This window comes from Oncorhynchus mykiss, chromosome 12 (genome assembly GCF_013265735.2).
Source record: "Oncorhynchus mykiss isolate Arlee chromosome 12, USDA_OmykA_1.1, whole genome shotgun sequence".
NCBI lineage: Eukaryota > Metazoa > Chordata > Actinopteri > Salmoniformes > Salmonidae > Oncorhynchus > Oncorhynchus mykiss.
The window spans coordinates 92263082-92285184 of record NC_048576.1 but is presented as its reverse complement, the minus strand read 5'-3'; the positions used below and the strand labels follow the sequence as shown (position 1 = coordinate 92285184).

General features: G+C 46.4%; 1 protein-coding gene across 4 annotated transcripts in view; it reads right to left on the bottom strand.

Moving 5' to 3' along the window:
• The window catches only part of LOC110515725 (cytohesin-1), a 114007-nt gene that overhangs the window by 4009 nt on the left and 87895 nt on the right, over positions 1-22103 (bottom strand). For 3 of the 4 annotated variants that reach the window (XM_036939189.1, XM_036939188.1, XM_036939190.1), the window contains exons 6-12: positions 20364-20444; positions 16733-16845; positions 12635-12783; positions 10938-11050; positions 4440-4518; positions 2347-2415; positions 923-1077 (exon numbers count right to left, since the gene is read on the bottom strand). In XM_036939189.1, the coding sequence (XP_036795084.1) occupies positions 923-1077; positions 2347-2415; positions 4440-4518; positions 10938-11050; positions 12635-12783; positions 16733-16845; positions 20364-20444 (759 nt within the window). The remainder of the gene's footprint in view (positions 1-922; positions 1078-2346; positions 2416-4439; positions 4519-10937; positions 11051-12634; positions 12784-16732; positions 16846-20363; positions 20445-22103) is intronic. The other variant, XM_036939187.1, reaches the window with a different exon arrangement.

Here is a 22103-nt window from a genome sequence, read left to right as displayed (position 1 = left end):
ACAAAATCACAACACATATAACCCATTCATAACAAAATCATAACAAAATCACAACACATATAACCCATTCATAACAAAATCATAACAAAATCACAACATATATAACCCATTCATAACAAAATCACAACACATATATAACCCATTCATAACAAAATCACAACACATATATAACCCATTCATAACAAAATCACAACACATCCATAACCCATTCATAACAAAATCATAACAAAATCACAACACATATATAACCCATTCATAACAAAATCACAACACATATATAACCCATTCATAACAAAATCACAACACATATATAACCCATTCATAACAAAATCACAACACATATATAACCCATTCATAACAAAATCACAACACATCCATAACCCATTCATAACAAAATCATAACAAAATCACCACACATCCATAACCCATTCATAACAAAATCACAACACATATATAACCCATTCATAACAAAATCACAACACATCCATAACCCATTCATAACAAAATCACAACACATATATAACCCATTCATAACAAAATCACAACACATCCATAACCCATTCATAACAAAATCACAACACATATATAACCCATTCATAACAAAATCACAACACATATATAACCCATTCATAACAAAATCACCACACATCCATAACCCATTCATAACAAAATCACAACACATCCATAACCCATTCATAACAAAATCACAACACATATATAACCCATTCATAACAAAATCACAACACATATATAACCCATTCATAACAAAATCACAACACATCCATAACCCATTCATAACAAAATCACAACACATATATAACCCATTCATAACAAAATCACAACACATATATAACCCATTCATAACAAAATCACAACACATCCATAACCCATTGATAAGTTGTTGATAAGCAGTAGTACTGACTTGATGCTGTTCATCCACTCATCCTTCTCCTCCGTGGTGGGAGCAGAGATCCTGTAGAAGGTGTGGTTCCCCTCCACCACTCTGCCGTCCGCCTCCGTCTTACAGGCCTTGATCACCTGGTCCTTGTTCTCTGGGATGAAGAGCTCAAAGCAGTTCTATGCAGAGGAGAGGAGAGGGAATCTAAATGGTGTTGTCTTGATTACTCAGGTCCTCCCTCCTCATCTTCTCTAAACACATTGGAGCAGAACATCTAAGGTTCCTCCAATCGGTTCTTCTCCTCCAAAACGTTTTGACAATGAGGCAAGGAGAGAGAATGTGAGGACTGCCACAACTGTATCAGAACTGCTGAGTTTAAGAAGGTGTGCGTGTGTGTGCTCCCGCACATTGGCTAACCGGGCTGTCTGCATTGTGTCCCTCCACCCACCAACCCCTCTTTTACGCTACTGCCACTCTCTGTTCATCATATATGCATAGTCACTTTAACCATATCTACATGTACATACTACCTCAATCAGCCTAACAGTGTCTGTAAATAGCCTCTACTCTTATTTCAAATGTCTTTTTACTGTTGTTTTATTTCTTTACTTACCTACACACACACACACACACACACACATCTTTTTCGCACTATTGGTTAGAGCCTGTAACTGTAAGTAAGTATTTCACTGTAAGGTCAGTGTTGTATTTGGCGCACGTGACAAATAAATTTTGATTTGATGTGCTGTTCCACACCACCACCAGGGGGAGACAACGTCTAGTCTGAGACATTATTGGACTATAATCTCCCCTTTCTGCCGAAGTGTGCACTTGTTCACTTCCCTTCATGGATTTGGAAGGAAATTACTGCAATATGGAAACTCCCTCTAACCCATGTTTACACCAATCCAATGCTGTCCATTGTATGGGGAGTAGTGAACTGGTGCACACTTCAGCAGGAAGGAGATGACAGGATGGATCAGTCCAAAATCATTTTGTCATATCTCGCAGATCTCAGAAGAGCACTCAGGTCAATATTTGTCCATGTCACACATCATTAGTTGTGTTGAGCAGCTACATGCCTCAATCGCAAACGAATGGGAGGTGAAATAACGGTCTTATTTCCTGATTATACTTCCTGATCATATTAAGATCAAGAAATTTGACGGTGTTCTTTTATCTCCAATGTGTGTGTGTTTTTACTATCCTTATGGGGACCAGAAGTCCTCACAAGGATAGTAAAACAAGGAACATTTTGCCAGTCCCCACAAGAAAAAAATGACTATTTTAGGCTTAGAGGTTAGGTTTAGGGTTACAATTAGGGCTAAGGTCAGGGGTCAGGGAAAATAGGATTTTGAATGGGAATCAATTGTTTGGTCCCCAAAGGAGAGTAAAACAAACGTGTGTGTTATGTGGTCGAACCAGCAAAGAGTGCAGTGTGTGCTTACAGGCTTCTTGTCCTCAACCTCCCGGATGCTGAGGTTCTCCAGTGGAATGATCCCTCTGGGCTCTTTGTCCTATAGGACAGAAACATGGAAGTTAAGATGAACCTGTTAAGAGGACAGAAACATGGAAGTTAAGATGAACCTGTTTTAAGGACTGCTGTGGGACATGGCTTAAAATACAGACAGCAAAATGTGGTGTTACTAAAGGGATATTACACCACAAAATGTGGTGTTACTAAAGGGATATTAATCCACAAAATGTGGCGTTACTAAAGGGATATTACACCACAAAATGTGGTGTTACTAAAGGGATATTAATCCACAAAATGTGGTGTTACTAAAGGGATATTACACCACAAAATGTGGTGTTACTAAAGGGATATTACACTACAAAATGTGGTGTTACTAAAGGGATATTACACTACAAAATGTGGTGTTACTAAAGGGATATTACACTACAAAATGTGGTGTTACTAAAGGGATATTACACTACAAAATGTGGTGTTACTAAAGGGATATTACACTACAAAATGTGGTGTTACTAAAGGGATATTAATCCACAAAATGTGGTGTTACTAAAGGGATATTAATCCACAAAATGTGGTGTTACTAAAGGGATATTAATCCACAAAATGTCGTGTTACTAAAGGGATATTACACTACAAAATGTGGTGTTACTAAAGGGATATTACACTACAAAATGTGGTGTTACTAAAGGGATATTACACTACAAAATGTGGTGTTACTAAAGGGATATTAATCCACAAAATGTAGCGTTACTAAAGGGATATTAATCCACAAAATGTAGCGTTACTAAAGGGATATTACACTACAAAATGTGGTGTTACTAAAGGGATATTACACTACAAAATGTGGTGTTAGTAAAGGGATATTACACTACAAAATGTGGTGTTACTAAAGGGATATTACACTACAAAATGTGGTGTTAGTAAAGGGATATTACACTACAAAATGTGGTGTTACTAAAGGGGTATTACACTACAAAATGTGGTGTTAGTAAAGGGATATTACACTACAAAATGTGGTGTTACTAAAGGGATATTAATCCACAAAATGTAGCGTTACTAAAGGGATATTAATCCACAAAATGTAGCGTTACTAAAGGGATATTACACTACAAAATGTGGTGTTACTAAAGGGATATTACACTACAAAATGTGGTGTTAGTAAAGGGATATTACACTACAAAATGTGGTGTTACTAAAGGGATATTACACTACAAAATGTGGTGTTAGTAAAGGGATATTACACTACAAAATGTGGTGTTACTAAAGGGATATTACACCTCAAAATGTGGCGTTACTAAAGGGATATTACATAACCGATGGCTTCCAGTTCCAGTCCAGTACTTACAGTGGTGTACTCAAAGTAATACAGACAGTTGTACTTACAGTGGTGTACTCAAAGTAATACAGGCAGTTGTACATACAGTGGTGTACTCAAAGTAATACAGGCAGTTGTACTTACAGTGGTGTACTCAAAGTAATACAGACAGTAGTACTTACAGTGGTGTACTCAAAGTAATACAGGCAGTTGTACTTACAGTGGTGTACTCAAAGTAATACAGGCAGTTGTACTTACAGTGGTGTACTCAAAGTAATACAGAGAGTTGTACTTACAGTGGTGTACTCAAAGTAATACAGGCAGTTGTACATACAGTGGTGTACTCAAAGTAATACAGGCAGTTGTACTTACAGTGGTGTACTCAAAGTAATACAGACAGTTGTACTTACAGTGGTGTACTCAAAGTAATACAGGCAGTTGTACTTACAGTGGTGTACTCAAAGTAATACAGACAGTAGTACTTACAGTGGTGTACTCAAAGTAATACAGGCAGTTGTACTTACAGTGGTGTACTCAAAGTAATACAGGCAGTTGTACTTACAGTGGTGTACTCAAAGTAATACAGGCAGTTGTACTTACAGTGGTGTACTCAAAGTAATACAGACAGTTGTACTTACAGTGGTGTACTCAAAGTAATACAGGCAGTTGTACTTACAGTGGTGTACTCAAAGTAATACAGGCAGTTGTACTTACAGTGGTGTACTCAAAGTAATACAGGCAGTTGTACTTACAGTGGTGTACTCAAAGTAATACAGACAGTTGTCTGTGAGAATGAACCATCTTCTCTTCCAGGTCTTGACGCGTCCCCCTGAGGAATAGAGAGACTGTGTTAGCCAGACTCAGGGGGGGAGAGAGAAAGAGAGGGATGGGCACCGGACAGCGGAGGACAGAGCAGCAGACAGGCAGACAGACAGACGCATGGATAGACAGACGGGCAGATAACAGGTATAAAACTACAACTCCCATCTCCCTACATTCCCCATCAAGCACCGCACAGTACCATGCTCCTCCGGGAACCCACACCATAGCATCTAGACAACCAGTTATTCTACTCTACATGAGAGAGAAGCATGAGATTACAGAGGAGTTCTGTTGACTAAACTGGGCTTTGATAAGAATAAGGTATTCTGTAATCGCCTTTTTAAACTCTTGTGCCGGCCTGTTGGCTCCGATATGTTCTTTTCACATTTTCCTTTCAGAACAGTTCCAGCAACTATGGTGGATGCATAGCCGGGCCATCTCAGTACAGCTTGGTTCGGCTCAGCTCTGTAGTGAAAAGCCCTTAGCCTTATAGATTAGACAGAACCGTATATCATGTTGAATACTGTCTGAAACCTGAGTGCTCATTTTAACTGTCCCATCTCTCCTCTGTAGGTCCTCAATATAGCTGACTCAGGACTTAGTCTCTCCCAGAGTAGACAACCTCTAAAGGAGATCAACAGCCTCTCAGAGTAGACAACTTCTAAAGGAGATCAACAGCCTCTCAGAGTAGACAACCTCTAAAGGAGATCAACAGCCTCTAAAGGAGGTCACCAGCCTTTCAGAGTAGACAACCTCTAAAGGAGATCAACAGCCTCTCAGAGTAGACAACCTCTAAAGGAGATCAACAGCCTCTCAGAGTAGACAACCTCTAAAGGAGATCAGCAGCCTCTCAGAGTAGACAACCTCTAAAGGAGATCAACAGCCTCCCAGAGTAGACAACCTCTAAAGGAGATCAACAGCCTCTCAGAGTAGACAACCTCTAAAGGAGATCAGCAGCCTCTCAGAGTAGACAATCTCTAAAGGAGATCAACAGCCTCCCAGAGTAGACAACCTCTAAAGGAGATCAGCAGCCTCTCAGAGTAGACAACCTCTAAAGGAGATCAACAGCCTCTCAGAGTAGACAACCTCTAAAGGAGATCAACAGCCTCTCAGAGTAGACAACCTCTAAAGGAGATCAACAGCCTCTCAGAGTAGACAACCTCTAAAGGAGATCAACAGTCTCTCAGAGTAGAGAACCTCTAAAGAAGATCAACAGTCTCTCAGAGTAGACAACTTCTACAGAAGATCAATAGCTGGGATATAAAACCAAACACTTGTTAAAGTTTAGACCTCCAAGAGTTAATGAGATCCTACTATGGGGAATGTCAAATAGTACTACTAACAATTGGCTCAAATCCTTTGCCTCTTTCACACCCGGCGGGGGTGTCTCTGGTTAACTCAGCAGCTCAGTGATCTGTGGCAGACCCCCGACCCCACCGCCACTCCCACTTCCTGTTAGGGAGAAACCTGATCAGAGCAGCAGATGGCAGCTAGCTCACGCTGGGAGGAAGAGATGCCAATAAACAGTGTCTGGGGGGGGGGGGGGGGGGCAGGAAACTGGAACTAACCTGGAGATATGCTAGTAGGCTACTCACTCTATAGGCATCTCAGGATGGAACTTTCTGTCGTTGGCCGTATTCACAGTGATATTTGATATAAACACCAGTCAATTTACTGTCTGAAGACACCTTTCTGTCCAATTAGGTCATTTCTGGACAATATTTCTGTCCGTTTAAGGGACCCCTTTTGCCTCCTCTAAGTCTAAATACCCTCCATCAAAACTAAATGGTATGGATACACCGTGTACATGGACACACACCTACATGCTCCAGGAGAAAACACCATACATACCATTTTTGATTAAAGACAAATCAATATGATGACATAAATGCTTGTCTGGCTGTTCAATGTCTGGCTGTTCAATGTCTGGCTGTTCAATGTCTGGCTGTTCAATGTCTGGTTGTTCAATGCCTGGCTGTTCAATGCCTGGCTGTTCAATGCCTGGCTGTTCAATGCCTGGCTGTTCAATGCCTGGCTGTTCAATGCCTGGCTGTTCAATGTCTGGCTGTTCAATGTCTGGTTGTTCAATGCCTGGCTGTTCAATGCCTGGCTGTTCAATGCCTGGCTGTTCAATGCCTGGCTGTTCAATGCCTGGCTGTTCAATGTCTGGCTGTTCAATGCCTGGCTGTTCAATGTCTGGCTGTTCAATGTCTGGCTGTTCAATGTCTGGTTGTTCAATGCCTGGCTGTTCAATGTCTGGCTGTTCAATGCCTGGCTGTTCAATGCCTGGTTGTTCAATGCCTGGCTGTTCAATGTCTGGCTGTTCAATGTCTGGCTGTTCAATGTCTGGCTGTTCAATGCCTGGCTGTTCAATGTCTGGCTGTTCAATGTCTGGTTGTTCAATGCCTGGCTGTTCAATGCCTGGCTGTTCAATGTCTGGCTGTTCAATGTCTGGCTGTTCAATGCCTGGCTGTTCAATGCCTGGCTGTTCAATGCCTGGCTGTTCAATGCCTGGCTGTTCAATGTCTGGCTGTTCAATGTCTGGCCCTACTGAAAGTGCCAAGGTCGTTGAACTGTTACACCACCACCAACGTTAGTATGAAGACACTAAACAGACACACTAAGAAAAGCCATCTACCAAGACAGAAGAGCAGTGTTGTGGACACCATCTAACAGAGGTGCTGATCACAACAGGCCAGAAAATACACACTTGTATTATTGATCATATAGCAGCGATGCTAATGTATATGATCACCTATCACACTACAGAGGTCATGAGAGGGCACTTAAACAATTGCCGTCCCGATATCCACATACCAGCACACTTCTTAGTATGAAACAATGGAGGCTGCTGAAGGGAGGAAGGCTCATAATAATGTCTGGAATGGAGCCAATGGAATGGCATCAAACACATGGAAACCATGTATTTGATACCATTCCACTCATTCTGCTCCAGCCATTACCACGAGCCTGTCCTCCCCAATTAAGGTGCCACCAACCTCCTGTGGTATTGGGCAGGTATTCTAAGTAGTGGGCTAGTGTGGACATTGGAACATGACCACATACACGTTCTCCTTGCTGCCATTTAGTCACTGTGTTATCGTCATCTTGTCCTCAGAACGTGACATATGAATGTTGAAACGACACTTGACAGACAGACTCATGTAGAGACAAATGGCAGAATCTCACAGCTGATGATATGACAGTTGATTGGCTTGGAGGAGATTGTGATTGATTGATGATTGGTTGACCACTTCAGTTCCTGTCAGTCACTCAGAGAGCGAGGACCCTGGCAAAAAATGTCCCAGACAAGGCGGCTTTGCCCGAGGAGATTTTTGTTGGGTGGTGCAGGCAGGTCAGGGGGTGCCGGGCTGGGGAGGAGTGGAGGAGGAGCGATCACCCATGCACAGGGGGGTCAGAACAGGGAAGGTTCGGAGGGACCTGGGTCATGTTTAGTAATGAGAGAATGTTTTGAAATGGAGTGAAACAGTGAGGTACTGTAACAGCTGAATTTGTTCGATAAGAAAGCAGAGTTTTGTTTTGCCATGCTGTGCCCCACTGAACATGACCCAGGACATGTTCAGCACTGGTCTCTTTTCACTCTTTTCACCACCAGCAAGTCACATAAAATAGATTTTATAATTGTATCATACTGTGATTAACAGGGGCAACTTGGTTGTCAAAATGACTTTTAAATTGATGAGGAAGACCTCCGGATTTACATGACAAGTGAAATGTGCTTTCCTTGGTCCTATCAGATGATTCAATCTCTATTCCTAAACACACTAGCTAGTATGTAGCCTATATTCTAAACACTAATTATGTAGTGCACTTATGCATTGTTCCATAGATAGTCCCAGTTGGTCCCCACTCCCCTCCTAACCTCCCCTTCTCAACACACATCCCCCATTCTCCATTCTCCCCACCCCCACCTCACTGTAGTCCAGTCCAGTCCAGTCCAGCACCACACCAGACCAGACCTGGGATCACAGTAGTTGTTTTCTTTCAAATACTTTGAGCGTTTGAGTGATCCTGCCTGGAGGGTTTGGTACTTTTGGTTCCATTGTGCCAGGTGCCAGGCAAGCTCAATCAAGAGCTGCTGAAGTATTTGGAAGAAAACAAAATGTTATTTGAACCCATGTCTGCACCAGACCAAAGCCACACCAGCCCAGGCCAAAGCCAGACCGGGCCAAAGCCAGACCATCACCCTTCAGGTCATTAACAGCATGACGGAGAGAGCAGAGCTGGAACCAGTTGGTGTAGCTGCGGTATTCCCCTCATATGATCCCATTAAAGAGATATCAACAGCAGACATTGTTCTTGTCAGCCAGAACTTCTGATTTAATATTCACAATCTAAAATGCTGGTCAATTTTCAATATGTTCCTAAATGGTAGCTAATTGGTTGCGAATTCAAAAGGACTTCTATTCGTAGACCTGTCTTCAAACCCTTTGTCGTGCTCTCTCTGGAAAGAGGAATACAGCAGCCCGCCAAAACACGGAGACTGAAAAGGTAAATCACCACAGCATCACAGAGAGGTCAAACTCTTCACTACAAAACAGAATGGCCACCATGTTGTTCCCCGAGCGGCCTGACCAGGCAAAGCACCTAGCAACCGCCCGGCGACCAATACAGAGAGAGAGAGAGAAGCACGTGGACAAACCACCAGCTCAATGGAAGACCAACAAACATACAAACATACAATTAATAGTAGATTCAGTCGATGATGGCGGAACAAGGAAACCCAACAGCAACAAAATCCACAAATAACAACAAAATAACGTTCAAAGCGTAGAACGGAAATAAATGAAGGAGAACGGAAGCAAATGGTGGACCACCGAAAGCACCGCAGAGCTGAGAAGATGAACTAGTTTCTGGGAAGAGCAGATGTACATACCTCCTGAGGAAAGACAACAGCCAAAATCATGGAGCAAACAAACAAACGAGGAAGGAAAAAGAAAACAAAAATCAAATTAAATTATAAAAAAAAATCATAGCACCACTTCCTGCTCATCTGATTGGAGGAGGGGCTCGATGCACTGGTTTACAATGTTCTGATTGGAGGAGGGGCTCGATGCACTGGTTTACAATGTTGGCACTCGGAGGAAGAGCCCTTCAAAAAGTCATTTTGATATTTAAATTCATCAGGTTACATGGTTATATTATCAGATTTGATGAAAACTGATCAGTCTAATTTAGATCAACGATAGGCTACTTCTCAATATAAAGCTCTGGGTTAAGAGGAGTTATCCTGCAGTACATTAACAACCACCAGAGGGGGCTTCTCCCTCATCCCAAATCATTTGAGTTCAATGCATTGTTACACTGGTGCCAACTTGTGTAAAGCAACGCATTGCACAGCACCTCCTCTAGGGTCTCAGTTCTTTCAGGCCAATTATTTCATCTTCCACCCAAATGAGTAGAACCTGAATGTCCATATTGACAGTTATGTATCACTGGAGTGTGATTGGAGACTTGTTCATCTTACTGGAAGGGTGGGAAAGACTCACACTGATTAAGGGTTTCAATTCAAGTTCAGGGTCCTATTCATTAGGCACCAAATGGGAGAAAATGGAACGAAACAGCGAGGTACTACCTGGACTTGTCCAATAAGAAACGCATATGTTCATTTTCCGTTGCAAAACATTTTGTACCTAATGAACATGGCCCAGATCATTGTGAATTTATATCAGAGTCATTGTGAATTCATCTAAACAGAGATCCACTGGGAAGCAGACAGGGTGGAGAATTAGGAAGTCCCTACGTCTCGGTTAGATGACAGGACATAATGTGGTTCTCTTTGCTGGAAGACTGATCATTGGGATGTCCTGGAAGAGTCATTGTAACATTAGAGGGGAAGGAAGCGTTGTCGTCATGTGTTCACTGGTTTATACTCCACTGTTCAGGTTGTCCCTCTATGTACAGAATGTGCATCCGTCTGTCTGTCTGTGTATCATGTGTAGGTATGAGTGTGTGTGCGTCTATGTGTGTGTGAGTGTATGAATATGCCTAGTCGTGCATTATTGAAAGCCCTCCACATGTGGTCGTCTGATCTCAGGGGCTCATCCATAATGCATTGGGGGTGGGCAGGGCCCCCTCCAATACTGTATATGTACTGAACACACAATCACACTCCGTCACACACACACAAACACACACACACACACACACACACACACACACACACACACACACACACACACACACACACACACACACACACACACGGTCTGATCAAGATGGGCCCATTGGTCAGTACGTAGACCTCTGTTTCAGTCTGATAGAATCCATCACACCTTCCTGAACACAGTCATCGATGGGCACAGGAGGATTGGAGAGGATACAGACCTTTGGGATTTCAACATTAGTTCAATGCATCAACGTTATTTAAATGTTCTTAAGGTTATTTCAGCGTCTGGTCCCGCTCACCCAGTTTAAGCAGCCAGCCCTCCCGGTCTGGGTTAAAGAAGGTGTGTGTGAGATCGTTCCCGTCGTCCTCAGGGATTTTGAAGGGCTCGTTCTTGATGCTGTCATACAGGTTCTGTGTGGAGGAGAGAATAACACTAGGACTTGAGGACAGAGAGAGACAGAGAGACAGAGAGGAAGGTAGAGGACCCCTGGGGAAGGGGGATGGACAGAGAGACAGAGAGGAAGGTAGAGGACCCCTGGGGAAGGGGGATGGACAGAGAGACAGAGAGGGAGGTAGAGGACCCCTGGGGAAGGGGGGTGGACAGAGAGACAGAGAGGAAGGTAGAGGACCCCTGGGGAAGGGGGATGGACAGAGAGACGGAGAGGAAGGTAGAGGACCCCTGGGGAAGGGGGATGGACAGAGAGACAGATAGGAAGGTAGAGGACCCCTGGGGCAGGGGGATGGACAGAGAGACAGAGAGGAAGGTAGAGGACCCCTGGGGAAGGGGGATGGACAGAGAGACAGAGAGGAAGGTAGAGGACCCCTGGGGAAGGGGGATGGACAGAGAGACAGAGAGGAAGGTAGAGGACCCCTGGGGCAGGGGGATGGACAGAGAGACAGAGAGGAAGGTAGAGGACCCCTGGGGAAGGGGGATGGACAGAGAGACAGAGAGGAAGGTAGAGGACCCCTGGGGCAGGGGGATGGACAGAGAGACAGAGAGGAAGGTAGAGGACCCCTGGGGCAGGGGGATGGACAGAGAGAGACAGAGAGACAGAGAGGAAGGTAGAGGACCCCGGGGGCAGGGGGATGGACAGAGAGACAGAGAGGAAGGTAGAGGACCCCTGGGGCAGGGGGATGGACAGAGAGACAGAGAGGAAGGTAGAGGACCCCTGGGGAAGGGGGATGGACAGAGAGACAGAGAGGAAGGTAGAGGACCCCTGGGGCAGGGGGATGGACAGAGAGACGGAGAGGAAGGTAGAGGACCCCTGGGGCAGGGGGATGGACAGAGAGACAGAGAGGAAGGTAGAGGACCCCTGGGGCAGGGGGATGGACAGAGAGACAGAGAGGAAGGTAGAGGACCCCTGGGGAAGGGGGATGGACAGAGAGACAGAGAGGAAGGTAGAGGACCCCTGGGGCAGGGGGATGGACAGAGAGACAGAGAGGAAGGTAGAGGACCCCTGGGGCAGGGGGATGGACAGAGAGACAGAGAGGAAGGTAGAGGACCCCTGGGGAAGGGGGATGGACAGAGAGACAGAGAGGAAGGTAGAGGACCCCTGGGGCAGGGGGATGGACAGAGAGACAGAGAGGAAGGTAGAGGACCCCTGGGGCAGGGGGATGGACAGAGAGACAGAGAGGAAGGTAGAGGACCCCTGGGGCAGGGGGATGGACAGAGAGACAGAGAGGAAGGTAGAGGACCCCTGGGGCAGGGGGATGGACAGAGAGACAGAGAGGAAGGTAGAGGACCCCTGGGGCAGGGGGATCTGATGGAATCAGCAGTGAGATGGAGGGATGGACAGAGAGACAGAGAGGAAGGTAGAGGACCCCTGGGGCAGGGGGATGGAGAGAGAGACAGAGAGGAAGGTAGAGGACCCCTGGGGCAGGGGGATGGACAGAGAGACAGAGAGGAAGGTAGAGGGGGATCTGATGGAATCAGCAGTGAGATGGAGGGATGGACAGAGAGATGGAGAGGCCTCGTTGATGTCTCTGTTGACACACCCTGAGCAGGTCCTCTGGGAGGTCTCCTCCATCGTTGATTCCTCTGTTCATGGAGATGAAACGCTCCACGGCCGGCTTGTCCTTCACGTTGGGGTTGTGGAGGCTGGTGTTCAGCATGATGATGGCAAACGACAGGATGTAACAGGTGTCTGGAGAAACACACACACACACATACAGACACACACAAGCATTCAGGCACACACACAGGCACACATTTGAAAATTGGGAGCCCAACATTCCCAGAAACAAACAGTACTGTCTCCATTACAACCAAAACACTGTTATTGGACACGTGAATGTAGGAGTGGATTTAAATTTTTTCACCACACAGCCGACACACAATTTATACCGGAGTGATTGATGGTCAGCTGCAGTGCTCGCAAATATAAAGTGTTACCACGACAACTTCAGAATAAAGATTCTCTGGGACAATAGGATCAGACTGGAGATTAAAGGACAGGGGACTAGATTCAGAGAGAGACCCTGTTAAGGAAGAGGGTGAGCTGGACCGGGGACTAGATTCAGAGAGAGAGACCCTGTTAAGGAGAGAGTGAGCTGGACCGGGGACTAGATTCAGAGAGAGACCCTGTTAAGGAAGAGAGTGAGCTGGACCGGGGACTAGATTCAGAGAGAGAGACCCTGTTAAGGAAGAGGGTGAGCTGGACCAGGGACTAGATTCAGAGAGAGACCCTGTTAAGGAAGAGAGTGAGCTGGACCGGGGACTAGATTCAGAGAGAGAGACCCTGTTAAGGAAGAGAGTGAGCTGGACCGGCATGAAAGAGTGTGTTGGTCGCTAAGTCTGTGTGTGTCGCTCAGTTTGTGTGTGTCGCTCAGTGTGTGTGTGTGACTCTCAGTGTGTGTGTGAGAGTGTGAGCACGTGCCTTTGTGCATGCATGTGTGTATGTGTGTGCGGTGTGTGCATACATGTGTGTGTGTGTGTGCGCATGTGTGTATGCAGGCGTGTGCAGAAAGACAATGTGGTCAGAGGCTGGCTGACACAGCAGTAGCACTTTCCATTATCTGTCCTGTTTGTCTCAGAGAGAGAAGACCATGAATTATTCACATCCATCTGCATCCATGTAACAAACAGCCGTCTGCCATGGACACGATGTCCCTGTGAACACACCAAACACCCTTCCAGTACACACCCCACCAGGCCTGGGTTCACACACCCCACCAGGCCTGGGTTCACACACCGCACCAGGCCTGGGTTCACACACCGCACCAGGCCTGGGTTCACACACCCCACCAGGCCTGGGTTCACACACCCCACCAGGCCTGGGTTCACACACCCCACCAGGCCTGGGTTCACACACCCCACCAGGCCTGGGTTCACACACCGCACCAGGCCTGGGTTCACATACCCCACCAGGCCTGGGTTCACACACCCCACCAGGCCTGGGTTCACATACCCCACCAGGCCTGGGTTCACATAACGCACCAGGCCTGGGTTCACATACCCCACCAGGCCTGGGTTCACACACCGCACCAGGCCTGGGTTCACACACCCCACCAGGCCTGGGTTCACACACCCCACCAGGCCTGGGTTCACACACCCCACCAGGCCTGGGTTCACACACCGCACCAGGCCTGGGTTCACATACCGCACCAGGCCTGGGTTCACATAACGCACCAGGCCTGGGTTCACATAACGCACCAGGCCTGGGTTCACATACCGCACCAGGCCTGGGTTCACACACCCGACCAGGCCTGGGTTCACATACCGCACCAGGCCTGGGTTCACATGCTATTAGAAATCTTTCAAATACTTTTAGTGTTTGCTTTTGTCTGTCTAGAGTACCAGGTGGGAGGGGTTTAGAGTATTGGGACTCTTCTATTGGTCCATTAAGCCAGGCAAGCTCAATCAAGCGCAGATTAACTACAGTGCCTTGCGAAAGTATTCGGCCCCCTTGAAATTTGCGACCTTTTGCCACATTTCAGGCTTCAAACATAAAGATATAAAACTGTATTTTTTTGTGAAGAATCAACAACAAGTGGGACACAATCATGAAGTGGAACGACATTTATTGGATATTTCAAACTTTTTTAACAAACCAAAAACTGAAAAATTGGGCGTGTAAAATTATTCAGCCCCTTTACTTTCAGTGCAGCAAACTCTCTCCAGAAGTTCAGTGAGGATCTCTGAATGATCCAATGTTGACCTAAATGACTAATGATGATAAATACAATCCACCTGTGTGTAATCAAGTCTCCGTATAAATGCACCTGCACTGTGATAGTCTCAGAGGTCCGTTAAAAGCTCAGAGAGCATCATGAAGAACAAGGAACACACCAGGCAGGTCCGAGATACTGTTGTGAAGAAGTTTAAAGCCGGATTTGGATACAAAAATATTTCCCAAGCTTTAAACATCCCAAGGAGCACTGTGCAAGCGATAATATTGAAATGGAAAGAGTATCAGACCACTGCAAATCTACCAAGACCTGGCCGTCCCTCTAAACTTTCAGCTCATACAAGGAGAAGACTGATCAGAGATGCAGCCAAGAGGCCCATGATCACTCTAGATGAACTGCAGAGATCTACAGCTGAGGTGGGAGACTCTGTCCATAGGACAACAATCAGTCGTATATTGCACAAATCTGGCCTTTATGGAAGAGGGGCAAGAAGAAAGCCATTTCTTAAAGAGATCCATAAAAAGTGTTGTTTAAAGTTTGCCACAAGCCACCTGGGAGACACACCAAACATGTGGAAGAAGGTGCTCTGGTCAGATGAAACCAAAATTGAACTTTTTGGCAACAATGCAAAACGTTATGTTTGGCGTAAAAGCAACACAGCTCATCACCCTGAACACACCATCCCCACTGTCAAACATGGTGGTGGCAGCATCATGGTTTGGGCCTGCTTTTCTTCAGCAGGGACAGGGAAGATGGTTAAAATTGATGGGAAGATGGATGGAGCCAAATACAGGACCATTCTGGAAGAAAACCTGATGGAGTCTGCAAAAGACCTGAGACTGGGACGGAGATTTGTCTTCCAACAAGACAATGATCCAAAACATAAAGCAAAATCTACAATGGAATGGTTCAAAAAATAAACATATCCAGGTGTTAGAATGGCCAAGTCAAAGTCCAGACCTGAATCCAATCGAGAATCTGTGGAAAGAACTGAAAACTGCTGTTCACAAATGCTCTCCATCCAACCTCACTGAGCTCGAGCTGTTTTGCAAGGAGGAATGGGAAAAAATGTCAGTCTCTCGATGTGCAAAACTGATAGAGACATACCCCAAGCGACTTACAGCTGTAATCACAGCAAAAGGTGGCGCTACAAAGTATTAACTTAAGGGGGCTGAATAATTTTGCACGCACAATTTTTCCGTTTTTGATTTGTTAAAAAAGTTTGAAATATCCAATAAATGTCGTTCCACTTCATGATTGTGTCCCACTTGTTGTTGATTCTTCACAAAAAAATACAGTTTTATATCTTTATGTTTGAAGCCTGAAATGTGGCAAAAGGTCGCAAAGTTCAAGGGGGCCGAATACTTTCGCAAGGCACTGTATTTTCAATGACTTTGAATAGTATTTGAACCCAGGTCTGTGCTTCACCATGCCTGCTACATACAGCAGGAATAATACTCATAGAATGGCATTCTATTATTGTACCTGTACACTGAAGAATGACATCTTCCTCTTTGAAAAGTGGATCAGTGAACACAGACTTGTTGGAGTGGGATACCCTATAACAGGTATACAGTAACTTCAGATATAACAAATATCCCCTCCTACCGTATATCCCCTCCTACCGTATATCCCCTCGTACCGTATATCCCCTCGTACCGTATATCCCCTCGTACCGTATATCCCCTCCTATCGTATATCCCCTCCTACCGTATATCCCCTCCTACCGTATATCCCCTCCTACCGTATATCCCCTCCTACCGTATATCCCCTCCTACCGTATATCCCCTCTCCGCTTCACCCTCAGTAGAAAATTCAAACGGTGGGTCAGAAAACCCCTGGTTTAACCCTTCAATTGTCCATCACCATGACAGGCGGTGACCCTAGCTGTAACAATGCTTTAGTGTAAATCACGTTGACCCTTCACTACATGCCTGGTACTGAGGTCCAAGCCTGTGGTCCTACCTGTGGACTGGAAGACGCCAGGGTTGCACTGGCAGTATCTCTGGGCGAAAGCCTCCATCATGCGGTCGATCTTCTGGGCCTCGCCAGGCAGCCGGAAGCTCCACAGGAACTGTCTGTTAGGGGAGGAGAAAGAGAGGTCAGTCAGCAATACCATCTTTCAACTACTAACTTTGGCTAAATACCAAATGGCACTCTATTTCCTACGTAGTGCACTTCTTTTGACCAGTAGGTTGATACACATATCTAGATGACTAAAAGCCTCTGTTATCTACTGATGAGGGTGTGAAAGTGGGACCATTGTTTCTCATGTAAAGTAAGTAAGCCTTGTCTGAGCCAGAACAACTCCTGTTTGCTTGATCTAACTTAGTGAAATGCACTGACTGGAAGTCTCTAATCTAACTTAGTGAAATGCACTGACTGGAAGTCTCTTTATCTAACTTAGTGAAATGCACTGACTGGAAGTCGCTATGGTTAAGAGTTTCTGCTAAATGACCAACATGTAAACGGTCAAAAGTAGTGCACTCTATAGGGAATTAGGCTGCCACATTTGGAACAGATGCTAACTTGTGGTAGCCATACTAATTTAGCCCTGCAGTTCTCTTCTGTCTTGGTAGATGTGTTTTCTTAACGTGTCTTCATTTTAACATTGGTGGGGTGTAACAGCTCAACTACTATCTAATAACTATTCTGTGAAGTGCTGTATTACAGTGTGTCGGGGCTGGTATCAGTGTGTCAGGAAGTAAGCAGCCTTCCACAAGTCTTGGCTAATACTGGAACAGCTCATAGAAGCAGGAGTCTATCTCGTGTTTCTGTAGACTGAAGCAGGTGTATAGGTACACTCCCTGGAAAAGATCCTAGTCTACTTCCTGTTTCTGTAGTGAGGCAGCTTGATGTACAGGTACACCCCATAGACAGGACGCTAGTCTACTTCCTGTTTCTGTAGAGAGGCAGCTTGATGTACAGGTACACCCCATAGACAGGACGCTAGTCTACTTCCTGTTTCTGTAGTGAGGCAGCTTGATGTACAGGTACACCCCATAGACAGGACGCTAGTCTACTTCCTGTTTCTGTAGAGAGGCAGCTTGATGTACAGATACACCCTCTGGACGCTAGTCTACTTCCTGTTTCTGTAGTGAGGCAGCTTGATGTACAGGTACACCCCATAGACAGGACGCTAGTCTACTTCCTGTTTCTGTAGAGAGGCAGCTTGATGTACAGATACACCCTCTGGACGCTAGTCTACTTCCTGTTTCTGTAGTGAGTACAGGAAAAGGAGGACCGAGCACGCCCCCATTCTCATCGACGGGGCTGTAGTGGAGCAGGTTGAGAGCTTCAAGTTCTTGGTGTCCACATCACCAACAAACTAGAATCCAAACACACCAAGACGGTCGTGAAGAGGGCACGACTAAAAGCCTATTCCCCCTCAGGAAACAAAAAAAATGTAGCATGGGTTCTGAGATCCTCAAAAGGTTCTACAGCTGCAACATTGAGAGCACTGGTTGCATCACTGCCTGGTACGGCAATTGCTCAGCCTCTGACCGCAAGGCACTACAGAGGGTAGTGCGTACGACCCAGTACATACCTGGGGCAAAGCTGCCTGCCATCCAGGACCTCTACACCAGGCGGTGTCAGAGGAAGGCCCTAAAAATGGTCAAAGACCCCAGCCACCCCAGTCATAGACTGTTCTCTCTACTACCGCATGGCAAGTGGTACCGGAGTGCCAAGTCTAGTACAAAAAGGCTTCTCAACAGTTTTTACCCCCGAGCCATAAGACTCCTGAACAGGTAATCAAATGTCTACCCAGACTATTTGTATTGTGTGCCCCCCCTCCCAACCCCAACTATACATTTACGTACATACTACCTCAATTGGCCCGACCAACCAGTGCTGTTTGATGTAGAGGTAGGAGGTACACCTCCTAGACAGGATGCTAGTCTATATCCTGTTTCAGTAGTAAGGCTGTTTGATGTAGAGGTACACCTCCTAGACAGGATGCAGTCTATATCCTGTTTCAGTAGTAAGGCTGTTTGATGTAGAGGTACACCTCCTAGACAGGATGCTCGTCTATATCCTGTTTCAGCAGTAAGGCTGTTTGATGTAGAGGTACACCTCCTAGACAGGATGCTAGTCTATATCCTGTTTCAGTAGTAAGGCTGTTTGATGTAGAGGTACACCTCCTAGACAGGATGCTAGTCTATATCCTGTTTCAGTAGTAAGGCTGTTTGATGTAGAGGTACACCTCCTAGACAGGATGCTAGTCTATATCCTGTTTCAGTAGTAAGGCTGTTTGATGTAGAGGTACACCTCCTAGACAGGATGCTAGTCTATATCCTGTTTCAGTAGTAAGGCTGTTTGATGTAGAGGTACACCTCCTAGACAGGATGCTAGTCTATCTCAAGACCTCACAAGTGTGCGCTGTTGTATTGTGAATATTGTCATTCATAAAAAAACATATGGTCCCTATAGGAGCTGTCCCTATGAGCTGTCCCTATAGGAGCTGTCCCTATAGGAGCTGTGCCTGTGTGAGATGATTTAATGGAAGAGAGAGATATAAACTGATTAAAGGTTTGGCAGTGACACAATAACCCAAATATCTAATGATTAATAGCAACGTTAGGTATATGACACTGCTATATCAGGAGGATAATGACAATGTTAGGTAACTATAGGACAATGCTATATCAGGAGGATAATGACAACGTTAGGTAACTATAGGACAATTCTATATCAGGAAGAGGTTTTGATAGAAGTCTGTGCTTTGTCTCTCTGGAGAGTCAGAGACGTTTTGAGTGTGTGTGTGTGTGTGTGTGTGATTTGTAGAAGCAATTTGTACGGGGAGGGCGGGGGGGGGTTGGTTATAAAGCCCCACTGGGAGGCTCTTACCTCAGGGCCTGAATGGTTATAAAGCCCCACTGGGAGGCTCTTACCTCAGGGCCTGGATGGTTATAAAGCCCCACTGGGAGGCTCTAACCTCAGGGCCTGGATGGTTATAAAGCCCCACTGGGAGGCTCTTACCTCAGGGCCTGGATGGTTATAAAGCCCCACTGGGAGGCTCTTACCTCAGGGCCTGGATGGTTATAAAGCCCCACTGGGAGGCTCTAACCTCAGGGCCTGGATGGTTATAAAGCCCCACTGGGAGGCTCTTACCTCAGGGCCTGGATGGTTATAAAGCCCCACTTGGAGGCTCTTACCTCAGGGCCTGGATGGTTATAAAGCCCCACTGGGAGGCTCTTACCTCAGGGCCTGGATGGTTATAAAGCCCCACTGGGAGGCTCTAACCTCAGGGCCTGGATGATTATAAAGCCCCACTGGGAGGCTCTTACCTCAGGGCCTGGATGGTTATAAAGCCCCACTGGGAGGCTCTAACCTCAGGGCCTGGATGGTTATAAAGCCCCACTGGGAGGCTCTAACCTCAGGGCCTGGATGGTTATAAAGCCCCACTGGGAGGCTCTAACCTCAGGGCCTGGATGGTTATAAAGCCCCACTGGGAAGCTCTTACCTCAGGGCCTGGATGGTTATAAAGCCCCACTGGGAGGCTCTAACCTCAGGGCCTGGATGGTTGTAAAGCCTCACTGGGAGGCTCTTACCTCAGGGCCTGGATGGTTATAAAGCCCCACTGGGAGGCTCTTACCTCAGGGCCTGGACCAGGTTCAAGTCGGTGAATTCATGGAGCTCCACAAAGTCATGGAGGACCTGGAGGTTGAACTCATCTCTGTAGGGAAAATAATAGAATTTGTTTAGTAACGATTTTCTGAAATCATTGTTCAATTATTTGAGTGTAGAGACACAGACACAAAAAATGACAAACACACAGACATTTAGACACACGGCCAGACACACAAATGCTCGTACACACACACGTATGTATATGCTCACACAATCAATAAAAACTGGGGGAGGGACACACACACACACGGTAACACCTCTAGAATGACATCACTCTTCTTGACATCTGTGGCCTTTGGAGTTAGTGATACTCCCCCTGAGATAGACAGGAGGCCTCCCAGGACCTATCCCTGACAGGGCCAAAACCAGCTCTGCCCTGGGGGATTCCTGACCAATCAGGGAGAGCACACACACAGTCTGCCCCTCCCCCAATGGAATCAGAAATCTCTTTATACCAATTGGACAGAGCAGAGCATCCATGACGATATCTGGGTGGTGTTCATGACCTAATAAACACAACTCAGCTCTCCATTTCCTGGTCTGGTTTGTCGACTAGCCGACCACACCCAGGCTGTAGCACTATAAGTTAGGCAATGCACCCAGGTAATAACACACACAACGCACATACATTGGGTGTTGCCTGTTATATGGCTTTAAATTAATATAAAAGATGGTATTTCTTCAGGAGAGACTCAACTTTTACAGTTTTTTTCAGCTTCAGTCAACATTCCAGGATTTTTAGGTACTTAACATTATTTAGAATGGATGAAGTGGAAATCAAAGTCAGACAGACTGTGAAGGAATCAACGTCTCTGTTTTGAGGTCTGAGGATCTAGATGTGGATCTAATAAAGGGCGTTGGGGGGGAAGGCCGTTGAGGGGGAAAGGGGAAGGGCCGTTGGGAGAAAAGGGGAAAGGGCCGTTGGGGGAAAAGAGCCGTTGGGGGGAAAGGGCCGTTGGGGGGGAAAGGGCCGTTGGGGGGAAAGGGCCGTTGGGGGAAAAGGGAAAAGGGCCGTTGAGGGAAAAGGGCCGTTGGGGGAAAAGGGCCATTTGGGGGGAAAGGGCCGTTGGGAGAAAAGGGCCGTTGGGGGGGAAAGGGCCGTTGGGGGGAAAGGGCCGTTGGGGGGAAAGGGCCGTTGGGGGAAAAGGGAAAAGGGCCGTTGGGGGAAAAGGGCCGTTGGGAGAAAAGGGCCATTGGGGGAAAAGGGGAAAGGGCCGTTGGGGGGAAAGGGCCGTTGGGAGAAAAGGGGAAAGGGCCGTTGGGGGGAAAGGGCCGTTGGGGGAAAAGGGCCGTTGGGGGGAAAGGGCCGTTGGGGGGAAATGGCCGTTGGGGGGAAAGGGAAAAGGGCCGTTGGGGGAAAAGGGCCGTTGGGAGAAAAGGGGAAAGGGCCGTTGGGGGAAAAGGGCCGTTGAGGGAAAAGGGCCGTTGGGAGAAAAGGGCCATTGGGGGGAAAGGGCCGTTGGGGGAAAAGGGAAAAGGGCCGTTGGGGGAAAAGGGCCGTTGGGAGAAAAGGGCCATTGGGGGGAAAGGGCCGTTGGGGGAAAAGGGCCGTTGGGGGAAAAGGGCCGTTGGGGGAAAAGGGCCGTTGGGAGAAAAGGGGAAAGGGCTGTTGGGGGAAAAGGGCCGTTGGGAGAAAAGGGCCATTGGGGGGAAAGGGCCGTTGGGGGAAAAGGGAAAAGGGCCGTTGAGGGAAAAGGGCCATTGG